General features: G+C 47.8%; 1 protein-coding gene across 5 annotated transcripts in view; it reads left to right on the forward strand.

The window, feature by feature from the left end:
* SMAD3 (SMAD family member 3) overlaps nt 1-21,714 on the forward strand; it is a 129,468-nt gene that overhangs the window by 52,473 nt on the left and 55,281 nt on the right. Inside the window, exon 1 of one of the 5 annotated variants that reach the window (XM_003314725.7) lies at nt 7,674-7,916. The exons of 3 other annotated variants lie outside the window; for them this stretch is intronic. Coding sequence is in view for 1 of the 2 variants with exons in the window: in XM_003314726.7 (XP_003314774.1) it covers nt 19,947-20,020 (74 nt within the window). In the remaining variant the exon portion in view is untranslated. Of the gene's footprint in view, nt 1-7,673; nt 7,917-19,927; nt 20,021-21,714 lie in introns of those variants that run through there. One more of the 5 variants, XM_003314726.7, reaches the window with a different exon arrangement.

Consider the following 21,714-nt stretch of genomic DNA (forward strand, 5'->3'; position numbering starts at 1 on the left):
AACAGAGCGAGACAATGTCTCAAAAAATAAAAAAGAGAGAGTCTGAAAATCATTCTTTCAACATGCTTGTGTTGGGTGCTGCCTGGCACAGCAATTGGTGCCCACTAACTCACAGCGTCGGGGAAGATAGGCACGGAACAAGTCATCTGGTGTGGTCCCTGCAGTGGGGGAGCCCAGTGAGGGCCTGTCCAGCCCAGCTGAGAGGAGACTGAGAGAAGGCTAGGTGGCATAAGTAAAGATATGGATAGCGCTTTCCTCTTCAGAGTGTTTATTACCAGGGTTAGATAAAGCAGATCTCATGTATTTTCTGCTACTAAGTAGAAGTTCTTGTTTTGTTTGATTTCTGGTGGGCTTTGATATTTTCCAAAAAGATAATAACTCATTGTTGAGTAAGATCAGGACTGGGGCCAGCAGACTTGGGTCCAAAGGTGTGTCATTTTTATACCAGACTAGAATCGGGTGAGGGGAGATGTAAAGAGATCGCCATTGTCACAGAAGGCGCTGGAAAGAGCTCTGCTTAGAAAAAATGCCTTTCTCTAGGAGGTTTTCATCCAGCATGGGAACACAAAACACCAGTTTAAAATAGCTAGGTAAGGCTTCACGGTCTCTCAATGTGATGTGGGTGTCCTGAGTCGTGAACATCCCATTGTGCAGGATAAAATGCTGGTTTCTGAGCTGTCTTTCAAGACACAACCCAAATGTTGTCTTTGCCATGGTGCCTTCCTTGGGAACCCCAGCCAGGTGAGGTCTGCCTTTTCTCTGATGTTGCCTAACTTTTCCTCTTTGTGTCCCTTGAGCTTAGGGACATGCATCCCCTGTTGTACCTAGCACAGAATCATGCACAAGCAGGTGCTTGTTAACTGTTGGTGTGTACCAGCAAACATTTATGGAGCCCCTATTATAAGGAGCACAGGCCAAGGAGCTGGATAGATGAGCGTGGAGTTTGGGGGAGAGGTCTGAGCTGAGATATACATTTGTGAGTCATCATTGTATGGATGAGGCCGGGCTGGGGAGGATATGAGGGTAGAATGAGAAGGTCCAGACCTGCACCTGAAGAACAGCCCCATTTAGGGAATGCAGGGAGAGACAGAGGAAAAGCAAGATGGTGCACAGTGACATTGAAGGTGAGTGATGAGACCCTGCAGCAAGAGGAAAGGAGCAGCAGTGCTAGATGTTGCAGAGAACCCAGAATGATAAGGCCTGAAAACCATGTGTTTTAGATTCTGTAACCTGGAGGCCACTAGGTGACCTTAGCAAGGGCAGTCACGATGGAGTGCTGGGGCTGAAGCCCATTGCAGGGAGGCCCGTAGTCAATGGGAGGTGGGCAGTAGAGAGAGCTGGGTTATTCTTGCCACACAGCTGTGCTGGGGCCATGGCGGGGGTGGGGGTGCCACAGAGTGGGAGCCAGAGAGGGACCTGGGTAAGGGCTGACCGTGGGTGGGGAGCGCATGGAGTGCTTTCAGAGGCCAAGTGAGTGGAACTGTCTATGAAGCAGATGGATAGAACCCTGGCTGAATTATCTCAGACTTGCCAAAGACATCCATAAAATTCAGACCCGCACACACTCGGGAATGGGAAAAATGAATTATTTTGTAAGAAGCTTATAGTCCAAAGGTAGAATTGCCCAAGAGAGCTTCTGAAAGGAAAAAGTCATAGCAAGTTGATATTTTTAAAGTGAAATAACATAGGTTGGATTTTTGTAGTAACTTCAAGGGGTAAAGACTTTGAATTTTTTTTTGGAGACAGAGTCTCGCTTTGTCACCCAAGCTGGAGTGCAGTGGTGCGATCACAGCTCACTGCAGCCTTGACCTCCCAGGCTCAAGCAATCCTCCTGCCTCAGCCCCTCAGGTAGCTGGGATTATAGGCACACGCTACCATGCCTGGCTATTTTTTGTATATTTTGTAGAGGTGGGGTTTCACCGTGTTGCCCAGGCTGGTCTCAAACTACTGAGCTCAAGCGATCTGCCCACCTTGGCCTCCCAAAGTGCTGGGATTAAAGGCGTGAGCCACTGTCCCTGGCCAAGACTCTGGGTTTAGTAAGCCTCTTGCAACTCACTAGGAGTGGGCTTCTAGGACCTCCCCACTTTCTTGCTTGTTGTTTCTTTTGCTAGCCATAAGTCCCTGGAGTACACTGGGTACTTTATGGGAAAAAGAGGAACAGTGTGGGACAGACTTTGCCCTGAGCTGCTTAACGTGATGTGGGGAACAGAGGTGATAAGAGCCTGTGGCAGCTCAGGCAGCCCTGCCATGACCTGGAGTTGGGGAGGGGTATCAAGGATAACAAGTCTTATACACATGCCATGCTGTTTCTTTGAATCAATAGATGGATAATTTTTAAAACCCCCTGTGTGTATCAAACTCACTTTGGAGATGTAAGGCATGGCCTCTGTCCTGGTGACAGTATCTGAGTGGGAGGCCTGGTAAAATGTCTGTGTTTAGGATGATGAACGCCATAATCTAAGACTGCTAAGTGCTGTGGGGTGGTCTAGAAGGGCAGATGGGCTGGCTGCGAGGAGGGCAGAGGCACTGTGCAATGGTGTTGCCTGGGAACACTCTGTGGAGAGTGTGGGAATCTCACCCTGGCCCTACCAGGTAAGAAATTGGGCCTGGGAAATTGGGAAGGGGATTTTTCAAGCTTCATGGCTGCTCCAGGACTTGAACTAAGACTTTCCTTTAGAGCAAGCTTGTCCACCCTCTGGCCCGTGGGCCGCATGCAGCCCAGGACAGCTTTGAATGCAGCCCAACACAAATTAATAAACTTTCTTAAAACATTATAAGATTTTTTTTTTTTGCGATTATTTTTTAGCTCATCAGCTATCGTTAGCGTATTTTATGTGTGGCCCAAGATGACGACTCTTCCATCGTGGCCCAGGGAAGCCAAAAGACCGGACACCCCTGCTTAGAGAAAATGCGTTTTCTGTTATAAAAGGACCTTGAATCCCCATCTAATATGTTGGGACTTTGTCTTGCATGTTTTCAGGCAGGACATGATTGTATCTGTAACATAATAATATGTAAGAATGTGTACTTCTTAGCCTTTGCAGAGAGGCGGGAGGCCTGTTTCCTGCAGCCCCCGCCCCGTCCTGGCTGAGGGGTGGGACGCAGCTTGCTGGCCAGCCCCGCTGAGTCACCCTCCGGCGTGGAGCCCGGTGGGGATTTCCACGCGGCCCCAGCGTTCTCTTCTCCTCGTTTCCTGTTGGGCTGTGACGCAGGCTGGCTGCCAGCGGGTGCCGGTGGGCACTCCTGACACAGGCCACTGCCAGCCGGCCTTGTGGGTCCTGAGGGCATCGTGGGTGGCTCTCCCCCCACGAGTGACTGTGCCTGGCAGGGTGTGCCCCACATCTCAGTTGCACTCCGTTCTGGGTGGGCAGCTCCCAGAGGCCCCGGGGAGGGCTGCAGATGGGCGGGGGGTGGCTGCCTGGGAGGACGGGAGGTTTTGTTGAAGAGAGAGCTTGCTCTTGGGGCAGTTTGTACTGGGCATTTAGGGTTATAAAAACCTAGATTTGCTGAAAACGGCTCTCTTTTATCTTCTGACAAGAACATTTGTGAAGAAAACAAAACAGACCTTCAGCCATTTAGTCTATACACCGAGAGAATGGTTTCTACAGTATGCCTGATTTCTCTGGGTCTTTCTAACACATCCATGTATGTGCTTGTCAGCTTCTAGTGCCTCCATTTCTTGATATGAGGAAATTTTGCTTAAAAAAAAAATCTCTACTGATAGGACCTCTGCATATTCATGCATGTTTTTCCTCCAGAACTTTGTGTCCCACCACTGTGCTAGGCAGTTTACAAATGCCATCTGATTTCATTCCTGCCACTACAGTCTAAGGCTATATTGTCCGATACCTATCCACCACCCTCATGTGGCTATTTAAATGTTGGGTCATTAAAATTAAATACAATTACAAATGCTGTCCCTCAGTCACACCAGCCGCATTTCAAGTGCACGGGTAGGCTAGTGGCCATCAAATCAGCTCATATAGAGCAGCACGTTTTCATCACCACCAAAAATTCTATTGGGTAGCACTGGTCTAAGGTCCGGACATATGTCCCCATTTTGTAGATGAGGAAGCTGAGTCCTACAGAGGTTAAGTTGACCACTTAGAAGAATGAGCAGATGAAACCTTTTCATTTTACACATGAGGAAACTGAAGGTTATACTCCCCTTTCCTTCTTAGAAAAGAGAAATTGATCTGTAGGCTTCAGGGACTCTTCAGTTAGTCTGGGGGTGCTGTGCGAGTCAGCTCTTTTGCTGTTCCCCCCAGACCCTGTCAGCTGTGGGTGGTGGCTGGTTTCTCTTGGTTTCCTCACCAGAGTTTGGGAATGAGCAAGTCAGGACTGCTTTCCGCACGGTAATCCTTTGGCCCATTTCCTATCGGGGGATTTATGGAGCTGGTGATCTCTTGGGTTTTTTGGCCATTTGTTAGAGCCAAAAGAGGTCACAGGAAATGATATACTAGTTTCATTGCCCAAAATACTGAGGTCCAGAGAGGTGAGGGGATGCTGAGGGTCTTGCATCTAGCTAAGAGCTAAGCTGGCTCTTAAACTTGTTTTCAAGCCAGGACTTACCTGACTTTCTTAGGAAAGTAATCACTCCATAGACAAGGATAGGTTTTTTTCACAGAGCAATGATGTTCCCTGTGGTCCCTATGTAGGGTGGTAAGGAATAGGGCTTTGGGATCCTACAGACCAGGGTTCAAATCCTGGCCCCACCACTTGTAAGTTATGGGACTTCAGACAAGGACTTAAACATTCTAAGTCCTCAGTTTCTTCATCTGTAAAACAGGGATAAAATATCTCAGTGAATTTGTTTTAAATACTTGCGTCCGGGCATGGTGGCTCATGCCTGTAATCCCAATACTTTGGGAGGCTGAGGTGGGAGGATCGCCTGAGGCCAGAAGTTTGAGACCAGACTGGCCAGCATAACAAGAACATAACAAGATCTCATCTCTACAAAAAATTAAAAATATTAGCTGGGCATGGTGGTGTGAGCCTGTGGTCTCAGCTACCTGGGAGGCTGCAGTGTAAGGTTGCTTGAGCCAGGAGTTAAAGTCTGCAGTGAACTATGGTCACGCCACTGTACTCTAGCCTGGGCAACAGAGTGAGACCCTGTCTCAAAAAAAAAAAAAAAGAAAAGAAATCAGCCAGGCGCAGTGGCTCACACCTGTAATCCCAGCACTTTGGGAGGCCGAGGTGGGTGGATCACCTGAGGTCAGGAGTTTGAGACCAGCCTAGCTAACATGGTGAAATTCCGTTTCTACTGAAAATACAAAAAATTAGTCGGGTGTGGTGGCACACGCCCGTAATCCCAGCTACTCGGGAGGCCGAGGCAGGAGAATCGCTTGAACCCAGGAGGAGGAGTTTGCAGTGAGCCAAGATTGCGCCATCGCACTCCAGCTTGGGCAACAAGAGCAAAACTCCGTCTCAAGAAAAAGGAAAAAAAATTCTAACATGTTTGAGATTGACTGCAATTCCTAGCATATTACAAGTGTTAGTAAATAGTAGCCATTAATATTATGAGCTTATCATCACCTTCTCCCAGCATTCTAATTTTACAGTATAGAATCCAGTACATAGGAGACACTCAGATAGACGGGATGCCCCAAAATTGGGAGATGGACAAACTTATTTTGAAATAGTCTTTTTTTGACATTTCCAAAGAATATACTCAATGTTTTTCTGCAACCCTTTGCCTTCTTTTTAGGTGAAGGACCTCTACATTTAAAGCAGTGGGTTCAACTGCTAACCTGAAAAGCTATAATAAAACATCCCAGAGTATCCAAAAAGCCTGGAAACAAAGGGAAAATAGTGTGTCCTGCTTTCCAACTTTCGGATATGCTGTAGAATAGACTGAAACAAATCACTGGAAAATAGGTTGTTGTCGATTTTATTTAGAAGCTTTTGTTCCTTTGGATTTTCGTTTTTTATTTTTAGACAGAGTCTCCCTCTGTCACCCAGGCTGGAGTGCCGTGGTGCAATGATAGCTTACTGCAGCCTCAAACTCCTGGGCTCAAATGATCCTCTAGCCTTGACCTCCTGATTAGCTGGGACTACAGAAGCAGGCCACCACGTCTGGCTAATTTTTGTATTTTTCTGTAGAGAAGAGGTCTTGCTATGATGGGCAGGCTGGTCTTGAACTCCTGTCCTCAAGTGATCCTCCCACCTCAGCTTCCTGAAGTGGTAAGATTACAGGCATATGCCACCACACCCAGCTTTTTTGTTCCTTTGAAAGAAGGCATTGCTAATGATTGCCCTGGGGTGTCTAGATGACCCGGCCAGCCGTCCACCTCTGCAGTTTACACAGCTTGTTGATCTCCACAGTGAGAATTAACTTCACAACCTGGGCCCAAGAGGCTGGAGGATTGTCAGTCTTTAGAAAAAAAAAAAAAATCTATTATCTTTAGAGAAGATGGACTTGTTGAGGAAGAAGAGTAGACAAATACTTTCTGGAAATATTTTCAAAGGGAATTAGAAAAAGAAAAAGATTTTGGTTGTCCTTTGGTGAATGAGAATATTCATCAGCAGAATGCCTCATTACCACGTCACACAGCTGACCAAGGCCTCATCTGAGACTGTGTTTGAATAGAAATTAAACAGGGCTGACAGTGAAGTTTCTGCTTTTAATTAGCTTTCAAAGGTACACCTCTACCTGTGATGTTGAAGCATCTTGAAAAACCTCACTGCTCTGTGCCTGAATGAGGGGCATCTAGAGGGCTTGGAAGAGAAGATGAGGCACGGGGCAGCTGGGGAGAGGCTGGTGGCCAGAAGATGGACCTGAGCTTGGTGAATTTACCTGGCATCTGAGCCTGGCCTGAACAATTCAGAAACCTCATTTCATCAGTCTTGGAGTCAGGGCTCCTGTCTCTTAGCAAAAAGCTAAAGCATACATCAAGCATATTTATTGACAAGTGTAACCACTGTGAGGTTATAACCAGGGTGCTTTGTCTGCTTATGGGCACCCCACCCGACCAGCCAAATGGTCAGAGGGCTGGGTGGGTCGGGGAAAGGGAGGGAGGGAGTCATGGGAAGCAGTTGTGTTGAATGGCTACAGGCCCTGGTGGCTGGGTGCATCCCCGTATGCCATCCAGGCCCACCCACTGCTGGGCCGGACCTTCCCCTCTGGACAGTTCTTGCTTGGGCACTGACTGGGTTTGCTGCTGAACCTCCTGGCCTGGCAGCTCTGGTTGCTGATCCACCCGCTTCTTTCTTTATAGAGATTAAGAGCGGCTCCAGTGTGTGTACGGAGAGCCTCTTTGAAGCGCTGTTGCCTTTCTGTGGCTAGATCCACGATCTTCTCTCTGGGATCACCCCATAGGACATTTGCTTTCCAACTTCTCCAGTCCCAGTGAATGCATGGACCTCTGTCCTCATTGTTACTGGCTGAGCCAGATGTCAGTTCTGTGACCTGGCCTCAGGACAACTCTTGTAGCCCACCGTGGGTGGATGAAGCCGGTGGGAACAGAATGATAGGAGTTAACCACTTTTTAGGCGTTATTGGGCCTTTTCACTTTAATAGCTTAACAGAGACATCTGTGATGGCTTGCATCCAGAGTGCGTGGTGTTTATTTTTGATTTGAAATATGAAAAGCATTTTTTTAAGACAACTGACTCCTCTGAGTCATGCCCAGGGGAGCAAACGGCCTGAAATATGAGCTTGTGCTTGCTGGAGGAGGATGACAGAGAAGCCTGCTGCTGAGTTCACTGGTGCTGGGGTTAGGTCACTGCTGGGCTGAAGCGCACTGACCATAAGAGCAACATGTGGGCAAGAGCCGCGGCACTGGGGTAATTTATTGCCGCCGCTCGCTTCACCAGGAACCCCACACGCTGGGTTCCCACAGGATGGGACATTCCCACAGGATGGGACAACTGCATGGAAACCCACACTCGGGCCTGTGTTGAGCAACCACGTTTGAGTAAGAGTTATCTTATTTGGCAGGGTGGGTTAGGTGTGGGGTATTTGTCACTGAGAAGCAGAAACTGTATGCTCGACACACACTCCCTGAGTCCTTAGGGAATTGCGTAGTTTTCTTCTTTTCTTTTCTGGGTTCATCTTACCAGCAGTCGTGTTTGAGAATGTGCACAGCTCACCTTCATTCAGCCCTTACAGTTTACCTCCATAGCCTTCTTTGCGTCTTGGCACCATCTTGCGAGGTGTCAGGCCAGGTGTTAGGATGCTCTGTTTACAGATGAGGAGATTGAGGCATGAGTTGTGATTGCTCACAATTGCCTCCTGAGTGGTGGGGCCATGCTGGGGCACTGTGCCCAGACTCCAGACTTCCAGGGGTCTGGGACCTCCTGCTGCCAGTCTCCTAGCCCGTTACCACAGCTGTCTGTTTCTTGGCCTCTCCCTAGATTTCTAATGGAACTCTTGGGGTACAGTCTGGAAATAGGTATTTTAAACATGCTTTGCAGTGATTGTTACAGATCTTCATGTTCAGGTGGCCCAGGGGCTGACCCTGCTCCAACTTCCCCCTCAGACATTAAACCTGTACCACCCACTGAAATGGTTTTGATTTTCTATTCTGTGTTTAAGGCCCATCTTCCCCCCATAAATGCCAGCTCCCCAAGGACAGAGCCCTTTCCTGTCTTGTCCACACCATGTCCCAGGGCCCTGGACGGTGGTTGGCACACAGTAGGCCCTTGGTAAATGTTTGTTGGATGAGTATGTCTCTTCCTCAGCTCTGTGGTTAGCTGGGAGAGCTCCGACAGTAGAGTCTGGCAGGTCTGGTTCAAGCATCCCTTTGGTGTAACATGGTGTGAATGGTGGGGCCTCACTGAATTGTGGAGTGGGGGGCAATGTGTCTCCCTACGACCTCCTGGTGAGGAGAAGATAGTCACCACCCACACAGGCACACTCTTGAATATTCCAGGACAAGGTGGGCACTCATTAGAGGGCAGCTCTTACGGCCACTGCCTGGTATGTCTTGGCGTGAGCAGTAGGGTCATCGTGGTGGTCAGTTTTTCCACTGCCATCAGATGGGATCCATTTAGCTCTCAGACAGACAAGGTATAGGGCTGGACTCTATGCCGTGGGCTAAATACCGGCCACCTCGAGCCTCAAATCAAGACCAGACACCGGCATAAACCCAGGTGGCCCAAGCCGAGGTCGCTCCCCAGGGCCAGGCTCATGAATGGATAAGTAAATATTTACCCTGTCTGAGGTCGAATGTGAACTGTCTACCAGGTGTTTTGTTTTTCTGTCTCCTCCCTCTCTTTCTGCAGCGCCTCCCCCTGTAAAAAAGGAAACCAAGAGGCTGACAGGCTTGACACAGCTAGCCATCAGAATGTCCTCCAGTCCCATCTGAGTCCTGTTCCTCCTCAGGCACCTCCTCCAGGAAGCATTCCCAGATGACTGGCCCATCCTGCCCTTTCCCTCCTCTGAGCTGCAGCCTGCAGACGGCCCTCTACCTGTGAATCCATACAGGATGTAGGCAAAGGGGAAGAGGTTTGCTCATCCTCTCTCCTTCACCCTTGTGCATATTAATACTCACCTGGCAATTAGTCATATGCAACTCTTATATTGACCTTACATGTTCCGTGTCTTCTGTGCCCGTCTCTGGAGTTCCTGAAGATGAAGGGCTGTGTCTGCTGCACCTTCAGACTTTTTGAAATTGATTGGTTGGTTTGTACATCCATTTATTCACCCCACCCCTCATCCTATTGTACACGCTTATGGTCATTCTATTCTGTGTCAGGCTCAGGGCCTTTCTCCCCAAAGTGCGTTCATGTCCAAGGCTAGAGTGGATGGCTAGAGGCCAGAGGACAGCTTAGGCTGAAAGTGGTAGGGAGACTATCAATGGAGCTGGGGGGAGCTGAGCTTCTGAAACTTGGGTATAAATTTTCAGCCTTGCTAATGTGTTCCTCTGAAAAAATATCTTATCAGGCCCTCAGCTATCCACCAGTTCTCCCTTTCCAACTTGCAGCCTGCACCGTTGGCCAGGAAGTTCATAGGCAACAAAATAGAATCCACCTTCCCTATCACTCACCCCTTTTAAAATGTGACTAACTCTGAGCTAACCAAGCCTTGGCCAGACGTGGATATGGTTATGCACGGACTCCGTTTTGTGGTTTGTCATTTCTGACTTGCTGGGAAATCCTTTGTTGGGGGTGGGGATGGGAAGTAGAGCATCTCTGGGTCTGGAGTTTTTCTAAGATGTGTAAGATTTAGAGGCTGTCATACTGCAAACAGGGAGAGCGGGCTGTCTGCTTGGCTTCGTGGTCAGTGGAGAACAGCCTGGACCTGGAGTAAGAACAGCTAGGTTCAGATCCCTGCTTTTACTCCTGACCACTTAGTAGCCTTGGCCGAGTCCCTCAACCTTTTTGCCTCAGTTTCCTTATCTGTAAAACATGGGGTTCTTGAAGGATTAAAGGAGCTGGTGTGTGTAAAACCCAGGAACATAGTTCCTGGTGTATAGTGACTTATAATTTCGAAAACCTTAAGATTTTATTCATAAGATTTTTTTTTTCAAGGCCAACTTAAGATTTCTAAGAGTTTGTTTTTCAAAGAGCTGGGGTCTTGCTTTGTCGCCCAGGCTGGAGTGCAGTGGTACGATCATAGCTCACTGCAGCCTCAAACCTCTGGGCTCAAGAGATCGTCCCACCTCAGACTCCTAAGTAGCTGGGACTGCAGGTGCACGCCACCACACCCAGCTAGTTTTTAAATATATTTTTTAGTAGAGTGAACCTCGCCATTTTGCCAAGCCTGGTCTGGAACTCCTGGCCTCAAGCAATCCTCCCACCTTGGCCTCCAAAAGTGCCAGGATTACAGGCCTGAGCCACCATGCTCAGCCTTCTAAAAGTATTTTGGTGTGCACCATTAGCACTGTGTCTTAAAGGCGATGTGCACCTTGAGCACAGAGTGTTGAGTGCGTGGTGGATGGATGTCATTTGCGTTTTACAGATGCGGCAACAGAAACTCAGGCCCAGCCACTTACCCAAGGCCACATAGTCCCAGGTAGAGTTGGAATTTGGAATAAAGCCTGCTGACTCCAATTCTACATGCCTTCCACACTCCTGTCCCCCTTCCTCTACACCAGGGGTCCCCAACCCCTGGGACCCCTGGGAAGTGATGTGCACTTAGCACCTCACTATGGGAAACATAAAGCCGGAACTAACAGGACTCCTCTCTCAAGAAGGAATTTCAGTCTACTTGGGGAAAGAATAATGGCCAAGCAGTAACTCAGGTTTGTTTAGCCTTCTAGAGCAGTGTTGCCGGATATCACTGTAGTGTGAGCTACAGTGTATGGTAGCCCCCAGTTGTTCTTGGTTTTGCCTAATGAGGTTTCAGTCAGCTACAGTCTGGAAATAGGTGAATATAGTACAGTCAGATGTGTTGAGAGAAAGAGACCACATTTATATAACTTTTATGATAGTATATTGTTATAATTGTTAATTTCATTATTAGTTATTGTTGTTAATCTCTTACTGTGCCTAATTTATAAATTAAACTTTGTCTTGGGTGTATATGCGTAGGAAAAAACACAGTGTCTATAGAGTTTGGTACTGTCTCTGGTTTCAGGGATCCACTGGGGGTCTTGGAACGTATTCCCCTCGGATAATTACAATTACTTCTAAAATCTGAAATCTTCTGGCTGTGTTAAAATGTAAAAAAGAGGGTGAAATTAATTTTAAATACCATATCTTGTTTAATACAGTATATCCCAAACCATCATCACTTTAGCATGTACTCAAATATAAAGATTGTTGACGAGCTATATTACATTCTTCTTTATCATACTGAGTCTGAAGTTGATGTGTCCTTTATACTTGTGGCACATCTCAGTTTGCACTGTCCACATTTCAAGTGCTGCCATGTGGCTGGTGGCCACCATATTGGACACCACAGCTACAGGATTTCTTCGTGAGGTCAGTTGATGTCACCTGCATTTTGGAGTGGAGTCATTGAGCTCACTGGCTGAGTTACACAGCTAGTGAGGAGCCGGGTGGGACCAGAGCTTGGTCTTCTTCCCATTAAGGAAGAAGGGAAACTTGCATTTGCTGAATGTCTACTATGTCCCAAGTGCTGTGCTAGATACTCTACCTTTGTCATTCCATTTAGTTCTCACAGCAGCCTTGCATGGTGGATGAATATCATGTGCATTTTACAGATGAGGCAACAGAAACTCAGAGAGGCCCAGCAACTTACCCAAGGCCACGTAGTCCCAGGTAGAGTTAGAATTTGGAATAGGGCCTGCTGACTCCGGTACTAGGTGCCTTCCACTCACCTGACCTCCTTCTCCTACACCAGGGGTCCCCAACCCCGGGGCCGTGGACTGATACCGGTGTGCGGCCTGTTAGGAACCGGGTCTCGTAGTAGTAGGTGAGTGGTGGGCAAGTGAGCATTACGGCCAGAGCTCCGCCTCCTGTCGGATAAGCGGCTGCATTAGATTCTCATAGGAGCGTGAACCCTATTGTGAACTGCATATTGGAGGGATCTAGGTTGCACACTCCATATCAGAATCTAATGCCTGATGATCTGAGGTGGAACAGTTTCGTCCTGAAACATCCCCCCCAACCCTCATCTCTGGTGCCAAAAAGATTGGAGACCACTGCCCTACACAGAGAAAGAGAATTTGCACGTAGCAACTTAGGCAAAGTATTCAAGGAAAGTGCCAGGGGACAGGAAGGACACCATGGGCTGGTGGCCTGTTCAGTAACAGCTTCAGGGTATCAGTTCAGAAGGCCTAGGCCTGCTTTGGTTGGGGTGGTGTATGTGTAAAAGCAGCATTCTGTCTAATCACAGGTTCTGCCTGAAAGGCAGACACTTTTAACCCTTCGGTGGACAGGGTTGGTGATAGCTAGTGGGGGGTATGAGGTGGGGTGAGGAGGTGGTGGTGGGCAGCAATTGCAGGGGCCAGAGATCTTGGCTGTGTTCTGCCTGCCACGCTGGGAATGCTAAGTACTTCTCAAGCCTCCAAGCAACTGAGACTTTCTGCTCGGGGAATCCCCAAGGATTTGGGGAGGCTGGAATTGAGCAAGCTCTTGAATGCATGCATGGATTCATGCAGTCACTCACTCCACAAATATTCACGTGCTTTGGGCCAGAATGATTTCGGCAGGAATATCTTGTCCTACATGCTATTGCCATGTTCTCTGAGGACCCGCTGCTTTGCATGTGTAAATCTCCCTCCAGAGTACTCGGCAGATTCCCGAAGCTGACTGAGGCTCAGGGAGTGTCAGTCCCTTGCCACAGGTCACATAGTACTGAATGGAAGATATGGGACCTCAGAACCAAGAGGCTTTGACTCATTTGTCCCTCTTTCTGTCTGTTTTGCCATCGGCCAGGAGATAGTCATTGAGTTGTTTCTATTTGCCAGGCATGGAGCTGTGTTCTCGGGTTTCATTGTTGTTGTTTTCATTTTGAGTGTGTTTGTTTTGTTTTACTTTTAGGAGCAATCACAGTGCTCCTGTTGCTGAATGGTGGCTGATGTCTGTTGCATGTCAAGCACTGCGCAGGGTGCTGATCACAGTTTACTCCAGGGATTCCTCCCAGTCCCACTGTAAAGAGGAGGAAACTGATGCTCAGAGACTTGGACCTTTCTGAACATCATGAAGCTAGGGATTTCAGTCCCAGCCTCTCTCTCGAGAGCCCTAACTTAGCCACTATACCTCACTGCCTCTCTGTGACGAGGGTTGAGTCCTGGTCCTCAAATGAAGCCCGATTTGCCAGAAACTTCTTATGAGGCCTTACCTGGTCTTCAGTTTTACCACGTGTTAATTGGGGGCAGGGCAACCAGTCCATCCTCTTCTGCAGAAATCACCCTGTCCAGGAGATGGGTGCTTCTTCAGGACGCTACCTGGCTAAGAACACTGCATTAACAGGAGATAGAGATCCAGTGTGTGTGAACCTTGTGAAAACATCTCTGTCTGTTCCTCCAATCTCCCCCTTCTGTTTTATCATGCAGGGCAAGCTCAGGTTGTTGTCCTGTCTCTGTTGGGAGGACCCTTGAGTGGTATCTCCTATGCCCAAGCAGACCTGCAGAGAACCCTGTCCAAACTGATGGTCATCTGAGACACGGAACTTCATGATAAGAAGGTGTCTTGGAGGATAACTAGCAAGTCTTTCACTTTATAGAGGGGGAAACTGAGTCCTCAGCGATCAGCCACGTAGATTCTGTGTTGTAGAGACTTGAGGATGTGTCTCATCTCCTTATCTGAACAGCAAGTTCCCATGCTGCGAACGTCTCACCCTGACCCTCACCGTATTTTTTAGGAAGTGAATGGGGCTTTGAGAAGGACAACCTCACTGTTTTGCCCATTTCTGAGATGGAAAATCAAGGAACATTGCCCCCATCTCCACCCCAGGAATCTATATGCCCCTCCCATAGGCAAGATGGAAGCTAGACCAGAATGTGCAGCTTGTGCTTCTTGCGGGGATGGTGAGGACAGATGAGGGCAGGGAGACAGCATTCCTAAACCCAGCCTTTTGACCCAAGAGGCAGGGACTCCAAGGCTGTAGAATGGGAGGAACTGTGGGAGGAAAAGCACTGGGCAGAAGGTTTCAGTCAAATGCACCTGCAGTTATTAGCTATGTGACTTGGGCATAATGCCACCTGTGAGCCCCCATTTTCCTCACTGGGACAGTGAACTCACCAATAGGTTTGAGTTGTTGCCCTCCCAGAACTGTTGCATGAATTGAATGAGGTGCCTTGCTTAACTGTACTGAATACTGGGGAAGCCTGCTTAAATGGATGACAGACTTTTTATCATTAGCAAGCTGCCACACTCCCCACTCATCACTCCAAGGCAGACCATTGCATTTTCTTTCATTCTGATAAACTCCTTGAGTTGAAGAGAAATCAGACTCCCCGTAACTTCTGCTCCACAGTTTAGAACAGCCCACCATGAAGCCTTATGTCCTTCAGGACATTCTGCCCTGTTCACTTGGATTTCTCTCCTCCCTGCAAAGCATCATCAGCTTCCTCCTCTGACCATGTTTTGCACTTCCTTGCTTGTCACTCCTCTTTAAACACTTGTCCAAATTGTTTGTGGCCCATCCTGTATTACGCCCAGGGCAGATGCAGTAGCCCAGCCCAAGCCCCGGAGACCATGGCCTCCCTGATGTGGTGTCTGTGCCTCTTCTCCAGGCAAGTGGCTGTGACAGTCTAACTTTACGGAAGGGTGAACTCAGTGACATTGGCTGAACTGCTGGTGAACACGGGAAAAGCCCTTCTGGACCTCTTATCTCTCTCTTCTTGCCAGAGGAAAACCATGTCCCATTTGTCCTGTTTGAGCACTATCAGGCCTATAGCCATAATCTTTTACACCGTAACATAACTTTGCCAATGCCAATATTATATGCCCTTTTTTTTTTTCTAGAAAAACTTAATTGGGATTTTAAATGCATTTGGGGGATGAGCTGCATTTCTGTTTGCCTCTAAAAACAATGAGAAGGAAAACAAAGTATGATCCTATTGCCAGAAAAATGGAGCCAAATCTGAAATTAATTTACAAAGTCATTAGTATTTTCCATTTGTGACCCCCAAAATGAATGTAGGTGCAGTTCCTTGCAATTAACTGCAAATTAGGAAAGGGTTGGGAGGATGTTTTAGGGACCAACACACAGAACTGTAGCAGAAGCAGATGGGGGAATGGAACCAAGAATTGCCTTGGTTTTCACTCAAGGCCGTGGTTTGGGAGAGTAGTGCCGACTCAAATATTCCCCAGAAGAGAGCACTTTTTCAACAATCTGAAAAGTGGCAGGGACCTTTGGAATGATCTGTTTTAACCTTTTCATTTTCTGAATGAGGCAACTGAGAGATTCAGGAAGGGTAAGCGACTTGCCTGAAGTCACATAGCCAGGAAGGTCAGAACCAGGACTAGAGCTCTGCTTCTGACTCCCTGGCCAGTGCTCCAGCTGCCACTGCCCCCCTCTCTCCTGGGTGCTTGTCTGCTTGTGCCTTTAATGTTCAGCACTTGAGATATTTTCACGTTTAGCACCTTCACGTTTAGCAGTACTCCTCATTAGAGAAAAATGGGATGATGTGGGCAGAGTCACCCACAGAGTCACTCCAGGTTTCAGATGTGCTGGTGCTTACCGAGTGCCACAGGGAGAAAGTGGTGGTTTCTCCCTTCCCTTAAGAAACCTGGTTATTTCCAAGGCTCAACCCCTGCAACGCCCCACCAAGCCAGTCCCCCACCACTGCACGTTGAGAATCTGCTGCTCTGTGAATGAAATTGGCCTGGGGTTAATGAGTGGTGAATGTGTGTCGGTGTTTGGTATTTGCAGCAGGAGCTCTTCTGCGATTCCCTAAGCTCAGATGAACGGGGCCTTTAAGATGCCATCCAGCCATCGGAGAGATGCAGGAAAGGCCTTTTGAAATGCTGTTTCCCCTGACCCATTTGGGGTGAGGCCCTGTGATGTCATTTCCCCAGTGGTGTGTGTGAGAGAGCAAGCAGCACTAAGAAAAGCCACTGCTGAGAGTTCACAGTCCTTGCTTCAGTGTTGTCTTATGCTCAGGGCGCCTTAAAGGGCTTACAGCGACCCTACCTCCAGCTTCTCCAGCTCCCTTTCCTTGGCAAACACTTGACCCATCCCAGCCCCTTGGGCTTTCTTTCCTCCTTCTCTGCTACCACATACTGTGGGTGTTGGGAAATTACTAAAGGCGCGACTCTGGCTCTCAAAGACTCTGAAGTCCAGGATCAAGAAGAACTGTGTTTACACGGAGTTGTCAAGGATCATTCTGCCAATGATAACCTATTAGCGTGCAACTCTGTGCCAGGTCCTGCTCTGGGAGCTTTATGTGTGCTGTTGCCCCTCACACTCACGGCAGAGGTGAGACAGAATGCTGAGAGATTTCTGCAGACAAGGAATCTGAGGTTTAAAGAGGCAATGTTTGATGAGCCACTGAGGGGTGGGGCTGGGATTGGAACCGAAGCTGGCTGCCCTTCAGCCCCCAGGGTCCTGCTGGGGAGATGTGCCCAGGGGGTCCTGTGCTGGGAGAGTGGAAGCAGGAGTGTCACTGGGGGCTTTGTCCTGGGAGCTGGGCAGGTGCTAGGGACAGAGCTGACCTGGTTTTGGAGCCACAGGAGAGAAGATGGCCGGGAAGAGCTGTGTTTGGAAGGTTCCTTTCTGTGCCAGGGGTCAGCAATCTGGGTTCTAGCACTGAGAGGGGCAAAACGTGGGTTTGTAGGGGAGAGAGGGTGACCCCCAGTGAGGGTAAGAAAGATCAGCTCCAGTGAGCTCTTCTCACCCTGGGTCCCAGCCTGTACCAAAAATCCAGGGGCAGCCCCCGGGCCCAGCCTGCCCCCTTCACAGTCCCCTGACTGCTTGAGGCTGTGGGCCAGTGGCTTTGCCCCTTGGAAGCTTGGTTTCCTCATCTGGGACAGAAAGGGGTCAAAACACCCTTTTTCATTGTTAAGATTAGATAATTTGAGAGCCAAAACTTCTTGCAGGGTGCCTGGTACCAAGTAGGCCCTCTCTAAATAAATAAATGATAGTTTTCATTTTCCCTTCCACTTAATTGTTTTTTTTTTTAAAAGAAACTTTTCTTCCCTGTAATAACAAATTTCAGAAGACAAGTTAATACATTGCTGTGTATACTCTCAGGCCAAGAATTTCCTCAGTGTTTACATACCAGAGCAGTACTTTGAACTTTGATTTTCTCCTCTGCCTCTGTGCTGGTTCAGACACCCTCTCTAAGATGCCAGAAGCATTGCCCTGCCTTGGCCTGTTGGTGGTGGGGTATGTGTGTGTGTTTTCATCGTATTATAAAAATGTGAAACATTTGAATTACGGGCAAGTGGTATTCTACCAGATTTAATAAACGTTAATATTTTCCATATTCACATCAGGTATTTGTAACATCTCTTTCTTTACTAAAAATAAAAACCTTCTGCTGAAGACCTCCTGTTACTCCAACCCCTTCCCCCTTCTTCTCGCTCCCGTTTCACAGGTGTTTACTCTCTTTTAAATTGGTGTGTGTCCTTCCCAGCTAGAATTTTGTAGTGTATTATTTGTAAAGCCAAATAACCCCATTGCAATGTGTTTGAACCACCAAAGCAAATGATCAGCTTTTGGGAAAAGAAGGCTGAATATCCAAGGCCAGATCAGTGACTCGAGATCACAGAACAAACCTAACTGCTCTCAAATTGAAATCTCAAAATTATAAATTCATTGCCTTTGACTTAAAACTTGGAACTTTCAACCCTGCATAATTGCAGATACATTAAAGATTGTGCCATCTTGAGCTCCCAGGGTCATCTGAACCTTTCATGTGAGGAAACACATCCCAGAGTCAGTCATTCTTTTTTTTTTTTTTTTCTTTTCGAGTTGGAGTCTTGCTCTGTCACCCAGGCTGGAGTGCAGTGGTGCAATCTCGGCTCACTGCAACCTCCGCCTTCCGGATTCAAGCAATTCTGCCTCAGCCTCCTGAGTAGCTGGTATTACAGGCGTGCACCACCACACCTGGCTAATTTTTGTATTTTTTAGTAGAGACAGGGTTTCGCCATGTTGGCCAGGCTGGTCTCGAATTCCTGACCTCAGGTGATCTGCCCACCTCAGCCTCCCAAAGTACTGGGATTATAGGCATGAGCCACTGCACCCGGCCCAGAGTCAGTTATTCTTAGAGCAGGTGTTTTGGCTTTTGTCTTTAATGCTTCCCTCCCCACTTTAACATAACTGTAATATATAATTATTGTGGAAAATTTAGAACACACGGAGAAGTAAAGAGTGAAATTGCTGACTGCCCTATTACCCCAACCTCCACCCCATAGAGATATTTTCTCCCCATCCCCCCAAGGGCGGAGGATGGAGATCCCTGGGCTTCTCCAGGTGGGGAGTGGTACCATGGTCTCTTCAGGTTTCGTAGCGGACAGGCCCCATTGACCATAGGATATGTGTCCCCAAGGTGGTTAGAGGCCATCACCTGCCTGAGGTCAGCTCAGTGGGCAGGGCTGGGCATCTCCTGGTGGTCTACCCACCATGCCTGTTCATCAGGCTGGGGTCTGACTTCTTTCTGGTGTCTGGTGCTGATCAGGCAAGGTGACAAGTGCTCAACAGAGGAGTCCTGGTTCCTTCAAGGAAGCTGGGAAGTGTAAGACGGAGCAGGCTGTGTTTGTGGTTTTTGCCAAGGCTTGACTTTTGACCACTTTTCTGAAAAAGGACAAGGGTGTTTTTTTGTTTTGTCATTTTTTTTCCCAGTAGATGTTCCTATTTGGTTCACAGATATAAACACTTGAACCAGGTGATATCAGCACTGCAAGTCGATTTAGTACCACAGCCATTTTCTGTGTACCAATATGAAGCTGTTCCTTCATAAGTTCTTCCTTTTCGCTTTTTTAAACCGAAATTATTTTCATTAGGATCACTACCTTCCCATGTGCATTTTACCACAAAATTTGGTTCTGATTCTGTTGGCTTGCTTGCTGTTAGTACTCATGTTAGCTTCTGCCATTCTTTCCACCACTGTCCTGGGTAAAATTTTGCATATCTGAGTTGTTGGATTCTTTCATCAGTTTTTGGTTAGTGACTTTCATGGTCTGCAGTTTTAGTTGGTTTCAGTTTTATTTTGTGTTGAAGTTTTTTCTATGAGGTTTGATTTTTTCAGGGTCAGTTTTTAAATGTAGCAAGGAGTGTGCTTTTTCAGTTTGCTTATTATTTTCAACAAATGTTTTTGGTGGGTAATTTTACCTTTGTTGATCACCAGCTTTGTTTGGGGTGCATCATTTCTCTCAAGCCGAATTTTCTCTGGTAATCTGGCCAGAAGGCCCAGAGGGTCAGAATGGCAGGTCAAAATGTCTTGCTGCTTTCTTGAAGAGTTTGAAACAAGCTTGCAAAGTACTGTCCTCCCTTTGGATTTCTCCTGTCTGGGTGTTGCCAGGGCTCTTCTGTTAGCGACAGAGAAAATAGGAGGTACTAGAATTCGGACTTCTAGGAAGGGTTGTATTGTCCTTATCATCAGAATCCCTCCCTCCCGTCCCTGTGACCTCCCAACTTCACAAACATGTCTTGCCTGCACCCTAGGCAAACGTGGAAAGGCGCAGCTCTGGTACACCGGAAAGCACGGTGGATGGGGAGGTAGGAGCCCCGTGCCGGGACATGTCTTTTCTCTTTCTTGAACTCGTCTCCCCACCCGTCCACAGGGTTGCTGGCCAGAGATCTGTCAGAGTTTTTCCGGGCTTCTCTTTCTCTGGGTGGGGATGTGGACTCTTAGGATGTCAGGAAGCAACTGTAGGAAACCCCCTGTGTGGGTGAAGCAGAGGCGTCACTCAGGGCCCTCTGCCTGGTTCTGGGCCCTGGGACCCTGCTCCCCACCCTTGAACCCCCCCTCCCCCGGCCCCAGGATGGAGCTTGCTTGCCATCGCAGTGGATCTGCGGAAGAGGGTTCCAGAGTGTGGGGAGAGCATGCTGGGGAGGGGAGCTATTTGTTCCTTTGCAGTCATCGCTGTACTGAGCGGTTCCCTGGGACAGTTGAACCCAGGGGAACTGAATTCATCTGTGTAAGTAAACATCCATCTCCCCTTAAAGGAAAAGCCCCTGCTCAGCCTCTCTGGGCAGCTGGAATGCTGCTCTGTGGGTCTGGGCATTTGTTCCTTCTTTCTTTCTTCCTTTGATTTCTTGCTGTCTCCTTCAATTAGGCCTGTGACTGTTTTCACATGGCTATTTGTATATACAAGCCATGCCAGGCATCATAATTTGTGTTTGTCTAGATCAATAAGAGCAGCTTTAACCAAAAAGTCCAGCTGAGAATTTATAAATACCCCTCACCTCCTCCCCTCCCTGGAAGATGTGAAAACACCATCCCATTAACCCTCCAAAGCAGTTGGTTGACTTGATCAGGGAAGATGTGAAATATAATTTCTTTGAATGTGCTTTCTCTTTACTCTTTTAGAGGAATTTGATCAGTGTTTAAGGAACTGTAGCCGATTCCCAGCCCACTTCAAAGCAAAAGCCCTTCACTGTGCCTATTTGCAAAATTACCTTTGAGAGACTGAAGTGTCGGAAATGCATTTAGACACAGATTGTGCCTTATATTAGCTCTCCGTTGCCCCATAAAATGGGCTTGGGCGTATCTGAGGCAGCTACCAAAGGAAACTTAAAAACAGATTCTGGCGGCAGCGATTCTTGTGTTCTGTGCTCACTGTGGAAAAGAAGGGGGCTAGAGATTTAAGTTTACGTGGATCTTGAGGATTTTAAGAACCAGATTTCTTCTCTTTGCTCACATTAGGGGAAAAAAAATAAACCTCAGATGCCCCGTGATATCTCGTTACGTCAGGTTTTCCTATAAAATGTCAAGACGGCAATATTGGGTTTCCTGGCTTGCTTTTCCCCACTGTGTCTGCTCTTGCCAGAATTTTTATTAGGGGGAGGGGAGCATTCTCTACCCCTCCTCCCTCAATGAAATCATTTCTTCCCTAGCCTTTAACCCTTTAAAGTTTGGGAAGGGAATACTTTGATTTTAGGGTTAAATAGAAAACTTCCCTAATGACTGTGGCTGGAATTAAGGTGTACTTAAGGCTGTAGCAGCCCTGGTGGGTCCTGGGCTGACTGGGTGCTAGGGTTTGGTATGGAAAGCAGCTTGCATCACCTGCTTTTCTTCCCATGCCTGTGCCTTCCCCAAGCTCCCCCTCCAAAGCCAGGTACGATTCCAGCTATGTTAAAAGGCCCTGGGAAATGTTAACTGATCAAAAATGCTGGGTAAGTAGAATTATTATTATTTTCACCCTGACCAACTTCAGTCAGATTAGCATATCTGCTGTCACCAGGTATGG

Source organism: Pan troglodytes, chromosome 16, assembly GCF_028858775.2.
Source record: "Pan troglodytes isolate AG18354 chromosome 16, NHGRI_mPanTro3-v2.0_pri, whole genome shotgun sequence".
NCBI lineage: Eukaryota > Metazoa > Chordata > Mammalia > Primates > Hominidae > Pan > Pan troglodytes.